This window comes from Stomoxys calcitrans, chromosome 1 (genome assembly GCF_963082655.1).
Source record: "Stomoxys calcitrans chromosome 1, idStoCalc2.1, whole genome shotgun sequence".
Classification (NCBI taxonomy): domain Eukaryota; kingdom Metazoa; phylum Arthropoda; class Insecta; order Diptera; family Muscidae; genus Stomoxys; species Stomoxys calcitrans.
Genome location: NC_081552.1, coordinates 234859194 through 234879559, shown reverse-complemented (window position 1 = coordinate 234879559; position 20366 = coordinate 234859194). Strand labels below are relative to the sequence as shown.

Below are 20366 nucleotides of genomic sequence, written 5' to 3'. Positions count from 1 at the left end.
CTGAACGCCTGGGTTCGAATCCTGGCGAGACCATCAGAAAAAATTTTTCAGCGGTGGTTTTCCCCTCCTAATGCTGGCAACACTTGTGAGGTACTATGTCATGTAAAACTTCTCTCCAAAGAGGTGTCGCACTGCGGCACGCCTTTCGGACTCGGCTATAAAAAGGAGGCCCCGTTATCATTGAGCTTAAACTTGAATCGGACTGCACTCATTGATGTGTGAGATGTTTCCCCCTGTTCCTTAGTGGAATGTTCATGGGCAAAATTTGCACAATTTTGCAATTCGGAACATATTTCGTTATAATTGCTATGGGACATAAGGTATGCAATTTTCACCGCGTTTTGATGAAAGGTCATTTACATATACACCCGAGGTGGTGGTCGAACTTAACGCCTCTTTACTTATTCTTACACACAATGTGGTTATATTCGTTATATACTGTTGTTGTTGTTGTTGTAGCAGTGTGTTATACACTGAGGCGGCAGCCCTTGCCGATGAAGAACTCCATCGGGTCAATCCGGTACATACAACCGGCTGCCATGGGATTGCGTTATATACTGTTATACTGTACATGCTTTGTGGGTTCGATTGTCATCAGAGGCTTTTATCAGTCGCTGTTCTGGCATCAAAATGGATAAAAAATTCTCTTATACTCTAAGCTAATCTCAAAACTGATGTTATAAATAGTTTTTTTTTCGTTTGTTTGTCTTTCAGTTCATAAATGGGCCTCCTTGATTTATCTCTTTGGATTAAATTCTTTGATATTGCTATGCTCGTACATCATCCATTGTCTGTCACTGAGAGACAGCACAAACAAGAAGCAACATCAGCAAGTAGCACTTACTCCGGACCTCGATGTCAATATGTAAGTTAAGCATATTTGTTCAATCAGCAATGTAGATGTGTGCAAGTTGGAGAACAAATCAAAGTCTAAACAAACTTTTTGTCGAAATAGAAATTTGCTTTAATTTTGAATGTAGAATTTCAACTAAAATCTATACATATTGTGGGAGTCATGGGGGTATCATGGGGGAATTGCAACTTTTTGGACAGCTACATATATCCAAATAAAGTTCTATCCGAAATATAGCCGGCAAGGATGTGTACGCCTAGAGAAAATGTGCTCATTTCAGTACCATACGGTATTGATAGTAAAGCAACACCGTATGGCAACAAAGAAATACCACAAGGTATGGATGTGAAATATAAAATGATTAGTACCGTTTAGTACTAGCACTTATATAGAATTGGTATTGCTTTTGATATCAAAGAGTTATTGGCTTTCGTACCAAATCGTTAGTGTTTTAATACCAATCTGGTTGTCATTTGAATACCAGCCGGTATTGGCAGAGTCCGTCCTTTTTCTATCAGTTTTGGGGTCCAATTAAACCCGAGTCATAAATGTACTTATATGAAGCCAAGGCATTAAATCAAGAGATCGGTCTGTAAGGTAACTATTTATATCCAAATTTGGTGCGCGTTACGGTACGTTATATTTAGCACAATTGTTGAAAGGTCGAATGCAACTATCCGTAATATATTTCAGTGAAATCGTGTAATTAATGGCTCTTTTACGGGCTCAAGACGTTTAACCGGCAGATAGCTGCATATGAAGGCTATATAGAGATATGGTCCGATATAGACCATTTCCGAACATGGCTAGAATTTTACGAGGACCGAATATATATATATATATATATATATATATATATATATATATATATAAATATATATATATACATTGGGTTGCCCAAAAAGTAATTGCGGAAAGTAAATGCATTTTTAATACAACTTAGAATGAGCTCTAATCAAATATACCTTTTTTACACTTTTTTTCTAAAGCAAGCTAAAAGTAACGGCTGATAACTGACAGAAGAAAGAATGCAATTACAGAGTCACAAGCTGTGAAAAAATTTGTCAACGCCGACTATATGAAAAATCCGCAATTACTTTTTGGGCAACCCAATATATACTTTATACGGTTGAAAATTACTATTTCGATGTATTGCAGGTTACATATCTATTTAATGTTTCTGTCGGTGATCTCGATATCGTGGTTTTTGTACTTTGCATCCTTTTTGGAAGAAATGACCAATTCTACCACACAGTCAATGAGGTATGCCACCGGAATTATGAATTTCATCGATGGACCCGCTATCTTGTTTATCCTTGTAATAAAGACCAGAGTTACTTCATTACGCAGAAAACGGTGAGAATATTTTTGATATGTTCATACATATGCTCGTATTGTATTAAATGAAAATTTGGTATTAATTTTTGTATTTATTTGAAAAAATCTAGATCACCATCGACTGAGTCATTATGTGGTCTACAATATTCGAAAGTAACAGATGACGATGGTAAGATACCTCCCCTTATATCCACAAAGTTTAGATGAAGAAAGCAAACGCAATCGAAATATGGTTTTGATTGTATTCAATTATATTAACTCCTGGTGGACAAATTTGAATTTGTCCCTTTAATTTAAGTACATATCTATCGTAGAATAAGTCGAAGTTTATGAAGTCAAATTGTGAATTGTAAATGAATGAGCACGTAAGAAAATATCTATTAGCACTAAGTGTACATATATACACACTCAAAAAAAAGAGAAAGAAAAAAGGAGATAGTAGTAGTAGTAGTACAATCTTTATTTATTTATTACATTTCTCATTATATAATTTAACAGTGATTATAAAAATTAATTGAGTGAGTGTAAGAAGAAAATCAAAAAATAATAAAGATTAATCGGCTATGACTTGTGTCGTCAGCCGGATATTTATGAGTTATCCATTTTAAAATTTGTAGTATAATGAACTTATTCAGTTAAAAAAGGTCTAGGCAAACTCCGTTGTTATCAATTTACGGTAGTGTAGAGCCGCTTTTATATATCCGATAAGATTTTTCCAGTCTTGGGTGTCTGTTCCATCTAATATTCGTATGATGGCGTCCTCATTTAATGCAGATCTACCGAAAAAATCATTCCTTAAATGTCGATATATTGGGCAAATACCTAAAAAGTGATGAAGCGTTTCTCTTTCTTGTAGGTTACATATCGTACACTGGTCGTTGGCATTTGTATGTGTGGCAAAGTGGTTAGCGTTCAAAAATATTAGGTCACATCTGGCCTTAAATATCCATGCAATTTCTTCATTGGTATAGTTTCCACTGAGGTACATATGACTTCTCGTGTAGTCCAAATATTTATATAGTCTAGTGCTACTTTGCTGTGCTCTTTGAATAGCAATACTTTTGTTGCGTAAACTCATTTCTTCAATTAAATTTGCTGCCATTGCATTCCAGGAAATCAGACTAAAGTTTTCATCAATGTGGGGTATGTTATACTGGCTTAAAAGATTGTTTAAGTGATGTGCCCAAAATAGTTTTTTTTGTATTATTTTTTGGGTTAACTGGTAAGGCAGCCTTTCCCTTTTGTATTGAAATTTTGTTCTAGTGATATAATGCAAATGCATCTGCATCATATAAATGTGGCCTTCTTCGACTCCAGTCTCTAAAGTTACTGCGTAGTTGGGTGTAGAATCAGGCAACTTTAGTACCTTTTTTAAAAAGAACCGCTGCAACTTATCAGCTTCATCGAAACAGCCAAATCCCCATACTTGTGCACCATAAGATTGGATTGATCTGCATACTGCCATGTAGAGATTCCATTTTTGATTCATGGATATATTGTTCTTGCTTAGGAAGTTTTTCCAGGTCATATTTAAGGCAAGTTTTGCTTGCGTTGTTCTGGCCGCGACATGTTGGTTGAATTTCATTTGAGGTGTCAGTATGAATCCTAAGTAATTGTACTCTGACACTACTTCAATTTGTTCATTATTCAGTGTCCATCTTTCTTGCGCCGATAATCTACCACCGTTTCTAAAGACCATTATTTTCGATTTGGCTAAGTTTACGATAAGGTTCCATTTCACACAGTAATCTTCTAGATTGTATATCATTCTTTGAAGAACGTCCTTGTCTTCAGCCAAAATGACTATATCGTCAGCATAAAGAAGTACTCGTATATTGATGTCATCCACCATTATGCCTCCTCCCAGAGAATCATGTATGTCATTGACATATAAGGTGAAAAGTAATGGCGACAGCAGGCAGCCTTGTTTTACTCCTGAATTCGTGTTAAAATATTCGGACAATTCATTCCCAGTCCACACTGCTGTTTCTGTCCTCTGATAGGCACTTTCAATTATTTTAGTTAATTTATATGATAAACCCAGTTCGTATAATTTGTAAAGCATTAGGTTTCGTGATATGTTATCAAAGGCAGCTTTGAAATCTACGAAAAATGCATATGTTTTTTTCTTCTCTGACAATTTAATGTTTATTATCGCCGATAGGTTGTAAATGTTATCCGTGGTCGAATAGTTTTTTCGAAATCCGGCCTGATATTCTACAATTATACTTCTTTCTTCTGCCCAAGCATATAATCTTTCATTTAAGATACCCATAAAAATTTTGGCTATCGCATTCATAAAAGATATCCCTCTATAATTTGCGGGATCATTTAAACTTCCTTTTTTATGTATAGGGAAAATTATCGTTTTTATGAATACTTCATCTATGGTTCCGTTGCTGTACATTCTGCTGTATGTCCTAGCCAATTCTGTCAGAAACTCTTCCGATGCGTTGGCAAAAAACTCATAAGGGGTCCTGTCTTCACCAGGTGCTTTGTTCATTTTAACTTTGGACAACATGTTTTTAATATCATCCACAGAAATATCCTTATCGAGCTTTTCGTCAGCGATTAACAGTGGAGCATATGGTATGAATCTTGATCTCTGCTCTAAGTTAAGCAGTTTTTTAAAATATTGTTCAAATTCACGTGCAGAGACACTGGAGCCAATGTTAAAATCCTGACCATTTAATTCTCTAGCTATGCTCCACCACTCTTTAGCATTAGATACTTCATTAATTCTTAGGCTGATGCTGTTGTAGTAATTTTGTTTGCTACTCTCGCATATCTCCTTAAACTTTTTCTTTGACTCCAGATATGTTTTCTTGTGCTCTTCAGAATTGGTTTTCCTGAATTTCGCTAGAGATTTAAATGACTTTTTCCTTGCCCAATAACAATTGCTATTAAACCACTTATTTAATGGGTTAAATATCGGCTTATTGCCCCTTTGCTGGGCAGAAATAATAATTGTATTTGTCAAAACCTTGAGAGTACATATCGTATGGTCTTCCAGAGCTTTTCTCAAATGGCAATTGAGGTTTCTTTGATAGTTACTCAAATCTGACTGCCTCCACAACAATTTGGGTAGGAGGCTTAGTTTTTTAACATCAGTTTCTACTACATCCAGCTTAAGGTCAAGGACTATGGGAAAATGATCCGACCATATACAATCTTCAACAGAAAAACTTGTGACATATTTTAGCATACTATACGATACAGCACAGATATCATTTACTGACTCGCCGGCTGAACTCAAAAATGTAAATTTGCCTTCTTCATCTCCTTTCGTATGTCCGTTTAGAACAACAATGCTATGGTTGTTACAATGGTCCAGGAAAACTCTGCCTTTGTGGTTTACTTCCTTGTCCATAGATTTTCTGATTTCTGTGGCAGTTAAGAACGTGTCTTGGTGCATCGAGATATCTTGTTGCAGCTCTCCAATTCTTATATTCATATCTCCTATTAATATAGGGTTTTCACCTGCCATCTCATTCATAAATTGCTTTACCAACGAAAAATCCTGCTCCCAGTTCGCGCTTCTCAAATATAGTGGGAGTAGTGTTATCCTCTTATTATTTACCTTAATGCAAAGTGCGTTAATTTGATATGCTGTTACCAGCTCGTAGTACAGATTTAGGTTTTTTAAGGATTTTTTAATTCCCAGCATTTTGCCCCCTATAGCCCTTCCAAATCTGTTAATTTTAATTGCTTCTGTCCAAAAAATATCAAAGCCCGGAAAATACTTTTCTGCTTGTTTTGTTGATTCCTTCATTAAATGAGTCTCGACCAGTATTATAACATCAAAAGATTTTAAATAGGTAAAAAAAAGAGGATACAAGTATTTATTAGCTAATCCGTTAACATTGTATGACACTATTTTTAAATTCAAATTCACTACTTCTCCAGCGGTTGTTTCTTTATTGGCATTGGCTTGGGGCTTCTTTAGTTTTTTGAGTCTATTTGCTCAAAAATGTTATCAAATGATACGTTTTGTAGCTCATTTCCATAAAGCATCTTAAGTGCAACTTCAGCATTTTCTCTTCCACACACTAGTTTTCCATTAACTGTCCAAGTAAACCATTTGTCCTTGACTTTCAATTTGTCATCCCTGACCATTATTTTATGTTTTTGGCTTTCTTCCAAGATCTTCTTTCGTATTAAAAGCATCGCCACTTTATTTCGTTGCCTTCTTGGATTTAAGTCTCTTTCTATTGAAATTTTGGTTCCAGCTAGATGCTTTGTGTTCCTTAATACCAATTTATTAGCATCTTCATTTTCAAATTCAACAATCGCTGATTGTGTGTGCTGTTTTTGAAAAATTGTTTTAGCCGAGATAATCTTCGGTGTAATTTTAAGGTTTTCTGTACAAATTTTTAAAACTGCATTTAACACCGGTTTTTCATTTGGAATTTCCTTGAAGATTAGCTTCGTATTGTTTATTTGGTGCTCAAACCATCTCAAGTTTGCCCCATCTAATTCCATCTTTCTTTTCAAAATTTCAATTTCCTCCTTTAATTTTTTATTTTCCGCTTTTAAGTCAGCTATTTCCGATGATGCTAAAACTATACCAGCCTTAACCTCTTCCATATCCTGTTTCGTTGGCAAGTTTTCCAGTTTTTCCTCAAGTATACTATTCATTGTAATCTTCATCATGCTCATCAATTCGCCTACTTCCATGTTTCCCACTGGCTTCTTTGCCATATTTATTATTTCAGGTGACGTCTCCATTAATTTTCTTTTTGTTTGCTGGGATGAATGTTGTTCGTTTGTTGTTGGTGTCTTTGGCATTCCTTGGTTACGTTTTGAATTATCGGCCGTTAATTTATACAAATAATTATAGCTGATAATTATAGCATACTTTTAGGCTGAACTATATTTGTTAGCAACTAGGTGACTCGAGTTTAATTTACATGTAGGAGCGCTTTTTTGTTACATTTAATGTCAAACACATACCAGCTGTTGTTTATTTACCCAGAGTGCTGAATAAATTTATCCACCGACCGGTTAGCACCAAAAGTTATTTTTCCGCAAAATTTCCCTTTGAATTTGCAAATTTTCGCTAGATTTATAAATAATATACCGCTTTTTCTGCAATTCGGTTCCCGTGTAATCCAAACATCCAGTGCAAGCTGTATACAAGGCTATGAGAAGCAATCCTTTATAGGTTCCAATTGTGGCCACAAACTTTATTCTTCGTTAATATTTCGGAGCGAATCAAAAACGCGTGTTCACAATACAAGTGCTGCTTAGAGTCGAAAAAAGGAGATAGTGCCACACAGAAAATTTACAGAAGGTCAAAAATCGCATGTGAAAATTAAAAAACCCATTTTTAAATGCGGAGTGAAACAGGGGAAATTCTACGTAAAATCCCTTAAAAAAGAGATACAATTTGTTTTACTGCGGAGATTATCAGCTCGTCTCTATTTCTCTCAAAAAGTGTGTATGTAAGTAAATGCCTATGTCTATATACATACATAAAAATATAGAATCGTCAATTGTGAGAGGAAAGTGCTAAAAGTGCAAAGAAGTGTTGTTTCTGTCTGTCCTCATGTGTTGACACGGTGAAAAGTGCTGAAAATAACGTTATTGTTGTGAAAAATATATCTTTTTTCACGCCACATCCAAATAGCTCACATGCATCAACCTATTAACATTTTTCCTACCGTTCATCATCAACTATTCTCATCAAAATTACTCCAACAGCTTGTCATCAACTCATCGAACAACATTACCGCAAATACTTTTCTAATTATTTTAAATCTTCCAAGGCCAAACTGGTCATTATTATCATAAATAACATCATTAGCTTATTTCTAACTTCTCTAAACTATAACGTTTTTCTATTTATTTAAAATTAGCTCTGCAATATGCGTACTGATCTGCGTGGGCGTTGACATTACCCCTCTTGCTTCTTATGTGCATACTTATACTCCAGCAGCTTGTGCGTCGCCACCCCCTACTGCAGAGGCTAAGCATAGGCCTAGTTTGATGTAGAGCGTAACAACAACCACATATCTGGGATTACAGAATAGCAGCACGCAGATCAATACGCCTATGCATAAACACACGCACTTTAGTATTTTGCTTTACATTGCGAATGCATGTGCAACGATCAAACCATAGCTTGGGATTCCAATAAATAGATAGTTAATGACTCCTAACATCAAACATGTTTGATTGGACATATATGCATTCGGTTTATTTTCATGTAACATATAATAAGTAAATATGTACGATACATAGTACATTTTCTATTCGATTTTAAGCCTTTTTAACTTTGTTCTAGTTTAAAACCCTCTCTTCTTTTTGGACCTCCAAGCGATCAACATCGATAAGTACCTCGACTTAAAAATTGTGTAACCTTTTTCCAAACTTTGCTGTTTGAATAAAATAAATTCTGTTCTAGCCCTTTTGTTTGAAAAGAAGAAGTCACTTTGTCTTTTTTTGTACTGTGCATAGGCAAAAGGGAAAATTATCCCTATGCTTATTTTTACCCGTCTCTGAAAATTGCTAAAAGTAGTGTTATTTTGTACGTTGCCATAAATCTCGTTAAAGTCAAATGAAAGTCGTTTAAAGTCTACATAACGGATTATGATTACAAGAAAAAGTATATAATTTATACCAAAAACATAAGATTCGGTAATACATAGGCGGTTCTATATACAACACAAAGTTCAACGATCGTTTCGTACAGTGTATAAGGGAACGGAGATTAATGTTAGCTCTCTCATTAGATTGGTATTGAGAAGAGAAAAAATAACTAAACTGCAACAGGAAAGGCCAATGCCAACAACGAATGAAGAGCAAAGGAAAAGAAGAAGTACTCAGACAGACAGACACACACTTACAAGAAGAAGAATTTATTACATTTAAATAGATTTGAAGCTAAATGGAAAGGAAATAATTAAAAGGAAAACAAAAGGCAAAATTTAAAAGTGTAAAAAAAAATATTGCACTTATTGAAACACTAATTCCAAATCACAGCACTATAGTTTTTATTGCACGGCTCCCTCACATTTGTACATTATTGCACGATTCTATCTCCATTTACATTTCAAGTATAATCACCATCATCCACCTGCGACAAACGTAAACAAAAAAAAAAAAACAACCACGAACCTATCAAAGCAACTGGGTTACGGAAAAAAAAGAGAAAATTAAACTGAAGACATAAAGCGTAAATAAACAAAGTGAAAAAAAACATACGCGCCATTCTCCCCTTAAGCTCTGTTACTGACAAGTATGAGGTATGTTTGTTCAAGGGGTCTCGTCTGTGCTGCTTACTCCCTACGCATTGACTCTGCCGCTGCTCGACAGGCAGAGCCCTCGCGTTCAGCCACCTGATACACACACGTACATACGTAGGCAGGTTGGTTCGCTCTCACTAGAAGTGGTCATATGAGGATCAAAACAAACCACCAAATACGCGGTGTTGCCAGACTAGTGGGTTGGTAATATGTTGTGGGGTTATAAAGGCGTATGTGTTTTTACAATTTTTGGAAATTGATTTACACATATGATCAAGAAACCAACTCCAAGTAAACTTCAACAACTATCATCTGCAGGTGTTGTGAATTATTGAATACCCTAATTGCCCAAGTCTCTTAATGCACTTTCCTATACAGTAGGGGTTGCTCTATTGGACTGCGTTTCACAAGTTTGGTGCATTCAATAAGAATTTAATTTTCAGACACCACTTGTCCATCCTATTACGCTCATGTCGGAGATTTCAGTCCCTCACTGTGAATTATTTAGGTTGACTCTGAAATCTTGCCTTTGGTATTGTCGCTTTGAGTCTAAGACTACCCTTTAGACGCCCGCAAAGATTCTGAATTTTTAAATATATTTGGCATATGATGCAAGACCCGCTACTTTAATTATTCAGAATATTGTCACCTCTCTTGTTAGCGGAACAATTTTGACTATTCATCGGAGCTTTACGCTTGCACTCAATTCAATCGCAAATCAAAATTGTTTCTATCTCCCTGTGTTTCCAGAAGCAAACGGAATTTCTTACGACTTTTTACCAAATAATTCTGCTACGCTAGGTTTGTTTTCAGACCGGAATTGAAAACTTTTTACTCTTCGCTTACTCACCCACTTTCTCATCGTACACTGTGTTGTACGCTTACTCGCTCTCTTTGCCCTCGTTCACTTTATTTTACGGAATCAGTACATGATGAGCTTGGAAAACGCAACGGCAGACTTGCCTTCACAGCCTTCAGTATCTAATCCTTTATCGAATTCCGCTTCCGCAATCAAAACTTCGTCGAGCCATGACAAGTTTTTTTTCGATTGTGACCATTTGATCAACTTTTGCACTCAGTTTGAACAGAGTGACATTCAGGATCAAACTGATTCGGTATTGGAAGTGAAATTGGAAGATCTCGAGAATCGGTGGCAACGACTGCAGGCTACCTATTAAGGTCTCATGCTAGCTCCAAGGAATGTCAATACCAAAGACTTCCGAGGCCTATTACACGGCGAGGTCCCAAATCCTAGATATTCTAAGAATGTCATGTGGAAATTCTCGCCAAAACGCGAGACATAGCCTTATTCCCGCTTACATTCCCCAGCCTTCGGTTAACCACTCTTCTCAAGATGTTGCTAACAGTTACATCAAAGTCCCGCCATGTGATACAGAGGTATTTAAAGGAGGTTACGAAGAATGGCCGTCATTTCGTGACATGTTCACGGCGGTTTACGTCAACCATCCGAAATTGACGAGAGCTCATTGTATCATTTGCGGAACAAGACTAGGGGTGCGGCCGCCGCCATAGTCAAAAGATACACTCTTTGCGACGAAAACTTCGAGCTCGCTTGGAGTGCTCTAAAGGCTCGCTATGAGAACAAGCGAGTCTTAGTAGATAATCAGTTAAAGATTCTCTTCAACATTCCTTCAGCTTCTGTGGAGAACAGTGAGGCAATTCACAAAATTCAATCCACCGTGAATGATTGTCTCTGCACTCTCAAGACTCGTGACGTCAATGTAGAAAGCTGGGATCATATACTTGGTTTCGACCAAGTTGCCAGATGAAACGCTGGCTCTGTGGGAACAATCCCTCAGATCTCATCGCGATCTTCCTACCTGGAATCAGCTCGATGAATTTCTCATCAACAGGTATGACATCGTGGAACGGCTCTCGAGCATAAAAGCCACAAAGACCAGAAGTTCGCTCCCGTCTCAAAGCAGTGGTAAGATTCAAACTTATCACTCTCAAGAAAAGCTAAGCTCTTCTTGCCCCCTGTGCAGTTCCGACCACACAATAAGGAGTTGTGGACAGTTTCGGAAATATACTGCACAACAACGCATAGATTTTGCATACAAACACAAATTGTGCATAAACTGCCTCTTCTCATCTCATCTCAAGACAAATTGCAAGCGTTGATTCGGTTTGTTAAATGAATTTCTTTCAATACTTGTGGTACCCATATTCAAATTGACGCCAAACAAACAAATGTAAACAAAATTTCGCGCACTTTTTTTCTAAAGCAAGCAAAAAGTAACAGCTGATAACTGACAGAGGAAAGAATGCAATTACAGAGTCACAAGCCGTTGAAAAAATTTGTCAACGCCGACTATATTACTACTATTATTACTTTTTGGGCAACCCAATATATGGAAGCTATATCTTAACCTCGACCGGTTTGTATGAGATTTACCAGTAATGTCGAGAGTCATAAGAAAATCCTTCCTCGGTTAACAAATGACCATTTTATTGCATTATTACTGCAATGCAGGTTAGCATGTCCGCCTATAACGCTGAACGCCTGGGTTCGAATACTGATGAGACCATCAGAAAAAAAAAACATTTTCATCGGTGGTTTTCTTCTCCTAATGCTGGCAACAATTGTGAGGTACTATGCCATGTAAAAACTTCTCCCCAAAGAGGTGTCCGTTCGGTATCGGCTATTGAACTGAACAGCACTAATTGATTTGTGAGAATTGTGCCCCAGTTCCTTAACGGAATGTTCATGGGCAAATTTGTGTATCTTGTACTTGTCTATATATTCATTGATGACCCGATTATTTTTTTTTTTTTTTGTTTATTTGTTTATTAGTCAATGGAACAAATATCCTTACAGACTAAGATGACTTCCGTAACAAATGTTTAAATAGTAATGTATGATAATAAAGAGGTGCATACTACAAAAATATATAATATAAAATGGATCTAAAAATTTCTTTTGATGTGCTAAAATCAATACATGGTTTTGACTCCCTTTGAAGCCTGTTGTTGATAAAATTTAAATTCAAAAAAGTTCGTGTTAAAGGCCCATTTCTCGCATAGTTGGTGCGGTGGAACGGTATGTCAAACAAATTTACAACTCGTAAGCTTCTTGGAGGAACAAATGTTGGAACTAAAGACAACAAATCCGGTGAATCAATATTATTATTAAGCAAGTCAAATATGAAGCAAGCCGATTGATATTTTCTACGAGATTCTAAGGATTGCAAGCCAAGTAACAAAAATCTAGATCTATATGGAGGCATCTGAGCAGGAAATAAGTTTTTAAGGGCAAACTTTGTAAAGTTTTTTTGATAACAATGATAACAACAATGAACAGAAGTACAGTTGACATAGCAGCCCCTTAAAAAAAAAAGTAAAAAGAAAAAAAAAATTAAAAATAAAAGTTTGCGAGACCGTCCCATGCTATAAGGGAGAAATTTTTCATTGCAAATAGAGCAACGCATACCCTCAATTTTTTTCCTTTCAATCTCAATAAGCAGACTACGAAATACTATGGCTAGCGGTTAACGATAACCCGTGCCGCCACGACATCCAAAGATGGATGTAGTGCTTTCTAAGGAATCCATCTGAGTATTTTAAGTCCAAATATGAAATTGGTAAACTAAGTATCCATCTATTTGGAAGTTATTACAGAACCACAAACTGTGCCCTGCACCACTACTGCGGCTGTGATAAAATGTGTAGTTCGTCTCAGAAATTCCTGCTGACTCGGCTTAACCATGCCCGTCTGTCCGCATATGCTTTCTGCGCTGATAGACGGACTGTATTTTTATACCCACCACCGAAGGATGGTTCGATTTAGGGTCTTAGGCCCATAAAAGCCACATTTATTATACGATTTTGCTGAAATTTGGGACAGTGAGTTGCGTTAGGCCCTCCGACATTATTCATCAATTTGGCCTAGATCGGTTCAGATTTGGATATAGCTGCCACATAGACCGATCCTCCGATTTAGGGTCTTAGGCCCATAAAAGCCACATTTATTATCCGATTTTCCTGAAATTTGGGACAGTGAGTTGTGTTAGGCCCTTCAATATCCTTCGTCAATTTGGTCCAGATCGGTTCAGATTTGGATATAGCTGCCATATAGACCGATCCTCCGATTTAGGGTCTTAGGCCCATAAAAGCCACATTTATTATCCGATTTTGCTGAAATTTGGGACAGTGAGTTGCGTTAGGCTTTTCAACATCATTCATCAATTTGGCCCATATCGGTTTAGATTTGGATATAGCTGCCATATAGACCGATCCTCCGATTTAGGGTCTTAGGCCCATAGAAGCCACATTTATTATCCGATTTTGCTGACATTTGGGACAGTGAGTTGCGTTAGGCTTTTCGATATCATTCATTAATTTGGCTCAGATCGGTTCAGATTTGGATATAGCTGCCATATACACCGATCTCTTGGTTTTAGGTTTTGGGGTCATAAACGGCGCATGTACTGTCTGAAATCGCTGAAATTTGGCACAGTGAGTTGTATTAGGCTCTTCGACGTCCTTCCTCAATTTGGCCCAGATTGGTTCAGATTTGACTATAGCTGCCATAGAGACCGATCTCTCGATTTAAGGTTTCGGGCCCATAAAAGTCGCATTTATTGTCCGATTTCGCTGAAAGTTAGGACAGTGCGTTGTGTTAGGCTCTTCGAGATTTTTCTGTCACATGGCCCAAATCGGTCCAGATTTGGATATAGCTGCCATGTAGACCGATATCTCGATTTAAAGTCTTGGCTCCATAAAAGGCGCATTTATAATCCGATGTCACTGAAATTTGACACAATGACTTATATTAGGCTTTTCGGCATCCGTGTCGTATATGGTTCAGATCGGTTTATTTTTATTAGATATAGCTGCTAAAAAGACCAATATTTTGTTATGCACAATTGAACAATAACTTGTACTTATTAGTATTTGGTCCAAATCGAAACATATTTCGATATAACTGCTAGGGGACAACGGGTAGGCAATTTTCACCGGATTTTGATGAAAGGTGGTTTACATATATACCCGAGGTGGTGGGTATCCAAAGTTCGGCCCGGCCGAACTTAACGCCTTTTTAGTTGTTTTTTTTTTTTTTTTTTTTTTTTTTTTTTTTGTAACCAGATGGAGATCGCATTTGTTATCCAATCATGACGAAAATATGCATATATCACTTTTTTGGCCCAAAGACAAATGCTGTGAATTTCGGTTAACATTGGTTCAGATTTAGATATAGCTCCCGTATACATATTTGTATACAATTCGCCCGATTTGCTTACTTACTTATAAGGGCGTAGTTTGTAACGAGCTTACAACACATTTCCATCATTTGTTTGATTTTGCAGCATTTGTGAATATTTTCGTCACTGGCTGTTGTCGTATTTTCTCCTCTCTGTTTTACAACGTTATTCTCACATCGGGCACTGTTATTAACAGACGGAATGTACTGAACACATTCCAAAGACATTTTCGGGATTCTCTTTTAGGTGACTTACTAACGAGCAACGCTTGCAAATCATTGAATTTTATTACCAAAATCAGTGTTCGGTTCGAAATGTGTTCAAATTTTGACAAATTTTGTTCAGCGATGAGGCTCATTTCTGGTTGAATGGCTACGTAAATAAGCAAAATTGCCGCATTTGGAGTGAAGAGCAACCAGAAGCCGTTCAAGAACTGCCCATGCATCCCGAAAAATGCACTGTTTGGTGTGGTTTGTACGCTGGTGGAATCATTGGACCGTATTTTTTCAAAGATGCTGTTGGACGCAACGTTACGGTGAATGAACACATTTCGAACCGAACACTGATTTTGGTAATAAAATTCAATGATTTGCAAGCGTTGCTCGTTAGTAAGTCTATTCATGATGAAATGTCAAAGCATACTGAGCATCTTTCTCTTTGACACCATGTCTGAAATCCCACGTGATCTGTCAAATACTAATGCATGAAAATCCTAACCTCAAAAAAATCACCCTTTACAAAGAGGTAGCAGGGGATCTACCGAAAGTGGGTATCAATTCTTGCTCTACCCCCAATACCTTTCATTTAAGCTCCATTGGGGTGGTCGCCCAAACACTAAGCCCGGAATATATATCAGCAACGTGCTCTATTCTCATATATCTATATATCATTTATTGCCATTGGCCTCAAAATTGGATATCAAATTCGTTTTCTAATCTCATCAAAACTCCTTATTGCAAAAGTCAGCAAATATGTCCGGTTTGGGGTATTGGACCTAAAAACTATAAATATTTAGTTCCACTCTCTTTAAGACTCAAATTGTCTTGGTGAGCAAATACGTCCTATTTGGAGGTTGATATGGTGGTGGGAAGTGCCCTAGACAGTTGGTCCCTTCTGTTGATATCAGATATGTGGTCTACTCCCAAATACCTTTAATTTGAGCCCCATATTTCCATAGTCGGCAAACATGACCGGCTTGGATGATGGGCGGCTACTCAGTGAGTTGGCCTTGAAAATATATATCGGATTCGTTTATACTCTAAAACCCTCTTATTTGAGCCTCATATTGCAATAGTCAGAAAATACTTCCTATTTGGGTGGTGTTGAGGGGGTGGGGTGGCCCCATATATGCTTTTTCCGAATATTGATATCAGTTTCGTGCTATACTCCCAAAGACCTTTCATTTGAGCCCCATATTGCTATGGTCGCAAATTTGTCTACTTTGGCAGTTGTTTTTGGGGAGAGGCGGCCCCCCAAACACTTGGTCCCATATTTGGATATCAGATTCAAATTCTACACGCAAATACCTTTTGTTTAAGCCCCATAATCCCATGGTCAGTAAATAAGTGCTGTTTGGGGTGTTTTGGGGGTTGGTGTGGTCTCCCTAACACTTGGTCCGACATTTGGATATCAGATACGTTTTCTTATCCTTAATACCTTTCATTTGAGTCCCATATTGTCGTGATTGGTGTATATATTTATATGGTAGGTTTTCGGGTGGGGCGGCCCCGCTAGGTACCCCATCCGAAATTTGGATACCAATTTCTTGTTTTTAGGTTACTATATGAGAGCACACAAAATTTCGCTTAAATCTCACCACCCATCTCCGAGATCTGGCGTTTCTGAAAATTAGGGTAAGGGGGAGGGTCCGCCCCCCTCCAGATATCAAAAATTTAGTACCCTATTTTCACCACGGGGTCTTTATTCACCATCTGTGAAAATTTCAAGAAAATCGGTTCATCCGTTTCTGAGTCTATAAGGAACAGACAAACAAACCTACAAACAAACACAAATTGATTTTTATATATAAGATATAACATAGATCCTACGAAAATTTATACTTTTTTTCGGTTTTTTCCCGTCATAATTTGTTAGTAGTCTGGCGTTTAATTTTCGTAAATTTTACACTCATTCCGTTTACAACACATCGAAATATCCATTTCTGACCCTATAAATCATATATATTCGTAATCAGTGTAAAAAACTAAGACGATCTAGCCATGTCCGTACGTCTGTCTGTTGAAATCACGCTACAGTCTTTGTCCATAAGCAGGTTAGGTACGAAAATGGGCTATATCGGACTATGTCTTCATATAGACCGATCCGTCGATTTAGGGTCTTAGGCCCATGAAAGCCATATTTACTATCCGATTTTGCTGGAAGTTGGGACAGCGAGTTATTTTAGGCACTTCGACATCCTTCTTCAATTTGACCCAGATCGGTACAGGTTTGGATATAGCTGCCATATAATAAGAGGCCCATTTATTGTCCACTTTTGCCAAAATTTGGGATAATGGGATGTATTAGGCCCCTCGAAATCTTTCTGCAATTTGGCTCAGATCGGTACCGATTTGGATATAGCTCCCATATAGACCGATCTCTCGACTTACGTTTTTGGGCCCATAAAAGGCGCCCCGATGTCGCCGCTATTTGGGACAGTGAGTTAAGTTAAGCCCATTGACATACTTCTGCTGTATGGCAAAGATCGGTCCAGATTTAGATATAGCTGCCATATAGAGCGATCTCTCGACTTAAGGTTTTGGGCCCATAAAAGGCGCATTTAGTGTCCGATGTCGCCGAAATTTGGGACAGTGAGTTAAGTTAAGCCCATTGACATACTTCTGCTATATGGCAAAGATCGGTCCAGATTTGGATATAGCTGCCATATAGAGCGATCTCTCGACTTAAGGTTTTGGGCCCATAAAAGGCGCATTTATTGTCCGATGTCGCCCAAATTTGGGACAGTGAGTTGTGTTAGGCCGTTCTACAGCTTTTTTCAATTTGGCCCAGATCGGTACAGTTTTGAAAGCGCTACCATGTAGACCGATCTCTCGATTTAAGATTTTGGGGCCATAAAAAGCGCATTTATTGTCCGATTTCGCTGAAATTTGGGACAGTGAGTTGTATTAGGCTCTTCGACATTTTTCTGCAACTTGGCCCAAATCGGTCCAGATATGGATATATATGCGATATAGACCGATATCTCGATTTAAAGTCGTGGACCCATAAAGGCGCATTTATGATCCGATTTCACTGAACTTTCATACATTGACTTATGTTAAGCTTTTCGCCGTCCGTGTCGAATATGATTCCGATTGGTTTACATGTATTTGGTTAATTTATACACAATTGAACAATGACTTGTACTTATTAGTATTTGATCCAAATCGGCACATATTTCGATATAACTGCTATGGGGCAAAATATATGCATTTTCACCGGATTACCGAGGTGGTGGGTATTCAAAGTTAGGCCCGGCCGAACTTTACGACTTTTTACTTGTTGCTTTTGTTTTACACACTCATTTTTCGACTATTTGCACTTATACTTATACTTTAAAGGCCAACATAGCTTCAAAGCGGGAAAAATTTTATAGATTTGCAATTTCCCATTGGTGCGGAAATCCTCAGGTCACTTTCATCGATCTGTGTTAAGTACACGTTCAACAATCATAAGTTCAATTCAGGTGTAAAAAGTGTTGCTTTTGTTTTGCACGACACTGTCTGTATATTTTTGTGGTGCTTTTGGATAGCGGGTTTTTACACGAATGTAGCCATTATTAAAACATTTCGGAATGGAAATCATAAGTTTTCGCTTTAGGGTTTCTGCTTTCGGAATAGTCGATGAAATGTTTAATTGTTTCACGAGGGAATTTCGACAGTAATCATTTGTTTTTATTTTTCGTACAAAAAGAAGTTTTCTTCTGCACTAATGGTTTTATATTTTTTTATGCAAATAAATAAAATAACAAAAAGGAAAAAGGTTGAAAGCGTTTTATACCCTCCACCATAGGATGGGGGTATACTAATTTCGTTATTCTGTTTGTAACTCCTCGAAATATTCGTCTAAGACTCCATAAAGTCGATCTAGCCATGCCCGTCTGTCTGTGCGTCTGTGGAAAGCACGCTAACTTTTGAAGGTGTAAAGCTAGGCGATTTATGATATAGCTTCCATATAGATCGATCTCCCGTCTATGACCTCTAACAGACGTGCATAATATGGTTTGAATCGGTTCATAACCTGATATATCTCTCATATAAACCTGCCGAACTTAGCTAACCTTTACTTGTTTCGCTTACCATTTGATATGTTGAAAATATTCGCGAAAATTTCGGATAGGTGAAGATTGTAGTTGTCCTCCAAGGAATTTCGAGAATTTTATTTCTACTGTCGGTTATTTCCAGTAAAACGTTTAATAATTTTGCTATGAATATGTATTAATGCCAGCACTGCAGAAGTCCACTTTTCTACTGATAACCCTTCTACGGTTGTGGCCATTTTTATACCATTTCACCAATGAAGGTCTTGTGCTTTCTTAAACAGTTCATTGCAATTATGACGGTGATGATAACATTGTTTACGAAATTTTCGTTTAATTTTAATTTAATTTAATTTGCTCATTTATTAGTCAAGTCGTTAGACCATATATGACTAAAACACTACCAAATTAACAATTCATTAAAGTTTTCTTAATGACGCAGCTTCCTTATAACTGACCCGACAGTACCACAATAAATCTCAGCACAATATAAAATTGAGGGCATAACAAGGGCATTTACTAATGCCTTCCTCATTGGCAATGAAAGGCTAAGCTCCATATTATAAAGCTTACGCAAAGTGTAATTAACTTTAGAAATAACACAATTGATATGTACGTCATACCTCAGGTCATGATCTAGGATCATTCCCAGACAATTGAGACTGTCCACGTACTCAATAACAACATTATTTATGCAGACAACTACAGGCGAACTATTTCTTATTCCATAGCACATTGCTTTTGTCTTTCTGGTATTTACAGATAGATTGTTAACCCGCAACCACTCCATTAATATAGAGATACTGGAGTCAATAACTCCTTGCAAAACTTCTGGAAATTCAGAAGAACTTTTCAATAAAATTTGGACGTCATCAGCATAAGCAAATGGTAAGCAGTTAGAACTTTCAATAGCAACAAACAAATCATTCATATACATTATAAATAGTAAGGGACCAAGGACTGAACCCTGCGGCAACCCACTTTTTACCGCCAACAAATTCGATATTCGAGATAAGTTTTTAACAAAAAACACGCAGACTTAGAAAAACCAAGTCTATAAGAAATGCATTGCCATACTTGCAACAGCACACTAAATTGTGATATTAGGAAAGTGATGGGCGCCAATAGTCTGAATTTTTCCTTTCGCAACAATAAGGTGTGGTTTCGTGGGGAAGGTTGTAACAAAAACAGCCAATATCCTTTGATTCGTTCAACCCCGATGTTGTCAACTATTGAGCACACAATCAGATATTACAACGCAAACAGGCAAACAGAATATAAAGATACACCAAAGGGTACCTAAAAGGATATGAGTAACAACAAAACTGCCTAGAATAACAATTATAATACACGTAATTTTCAGCAAAATAGGTTTCGCAAGTTGATAGGATGAAAGGAATGTATCGTCTTTTAAGCGAAGTCGTCTCTAACGAAATGTTCGCTAAGTA

General features: G+C 37.3%; 1 protein-coding gene across 1 annotated transcript in view; it reads left to right on the top strand.

Annotated features, from left to right (window-relative positions):
- Window positions 1-20366, top strand: part of LOC131994947 (G-protein coupled receptor Mth2-like) — a 62940-nt gene that overhangs the window by 16154 nt on the left and 26420 nt on the right. The window contains exons 5-7 of the mRNA XM_059362196.1: window positions 715-865; window positions 2012-2209; window positions 2302-2360. Of these exons, the coding sequence (XP_059218179.1) occupies window positions 715-865; window positions 2012-2209; window positions 2302-2360 (408 nt within the window). The remainder of the gene's footprint in view (window positions 1-714; window positions 866-2011; window positions 2210-2301; window positions 2361-20366) is intronic.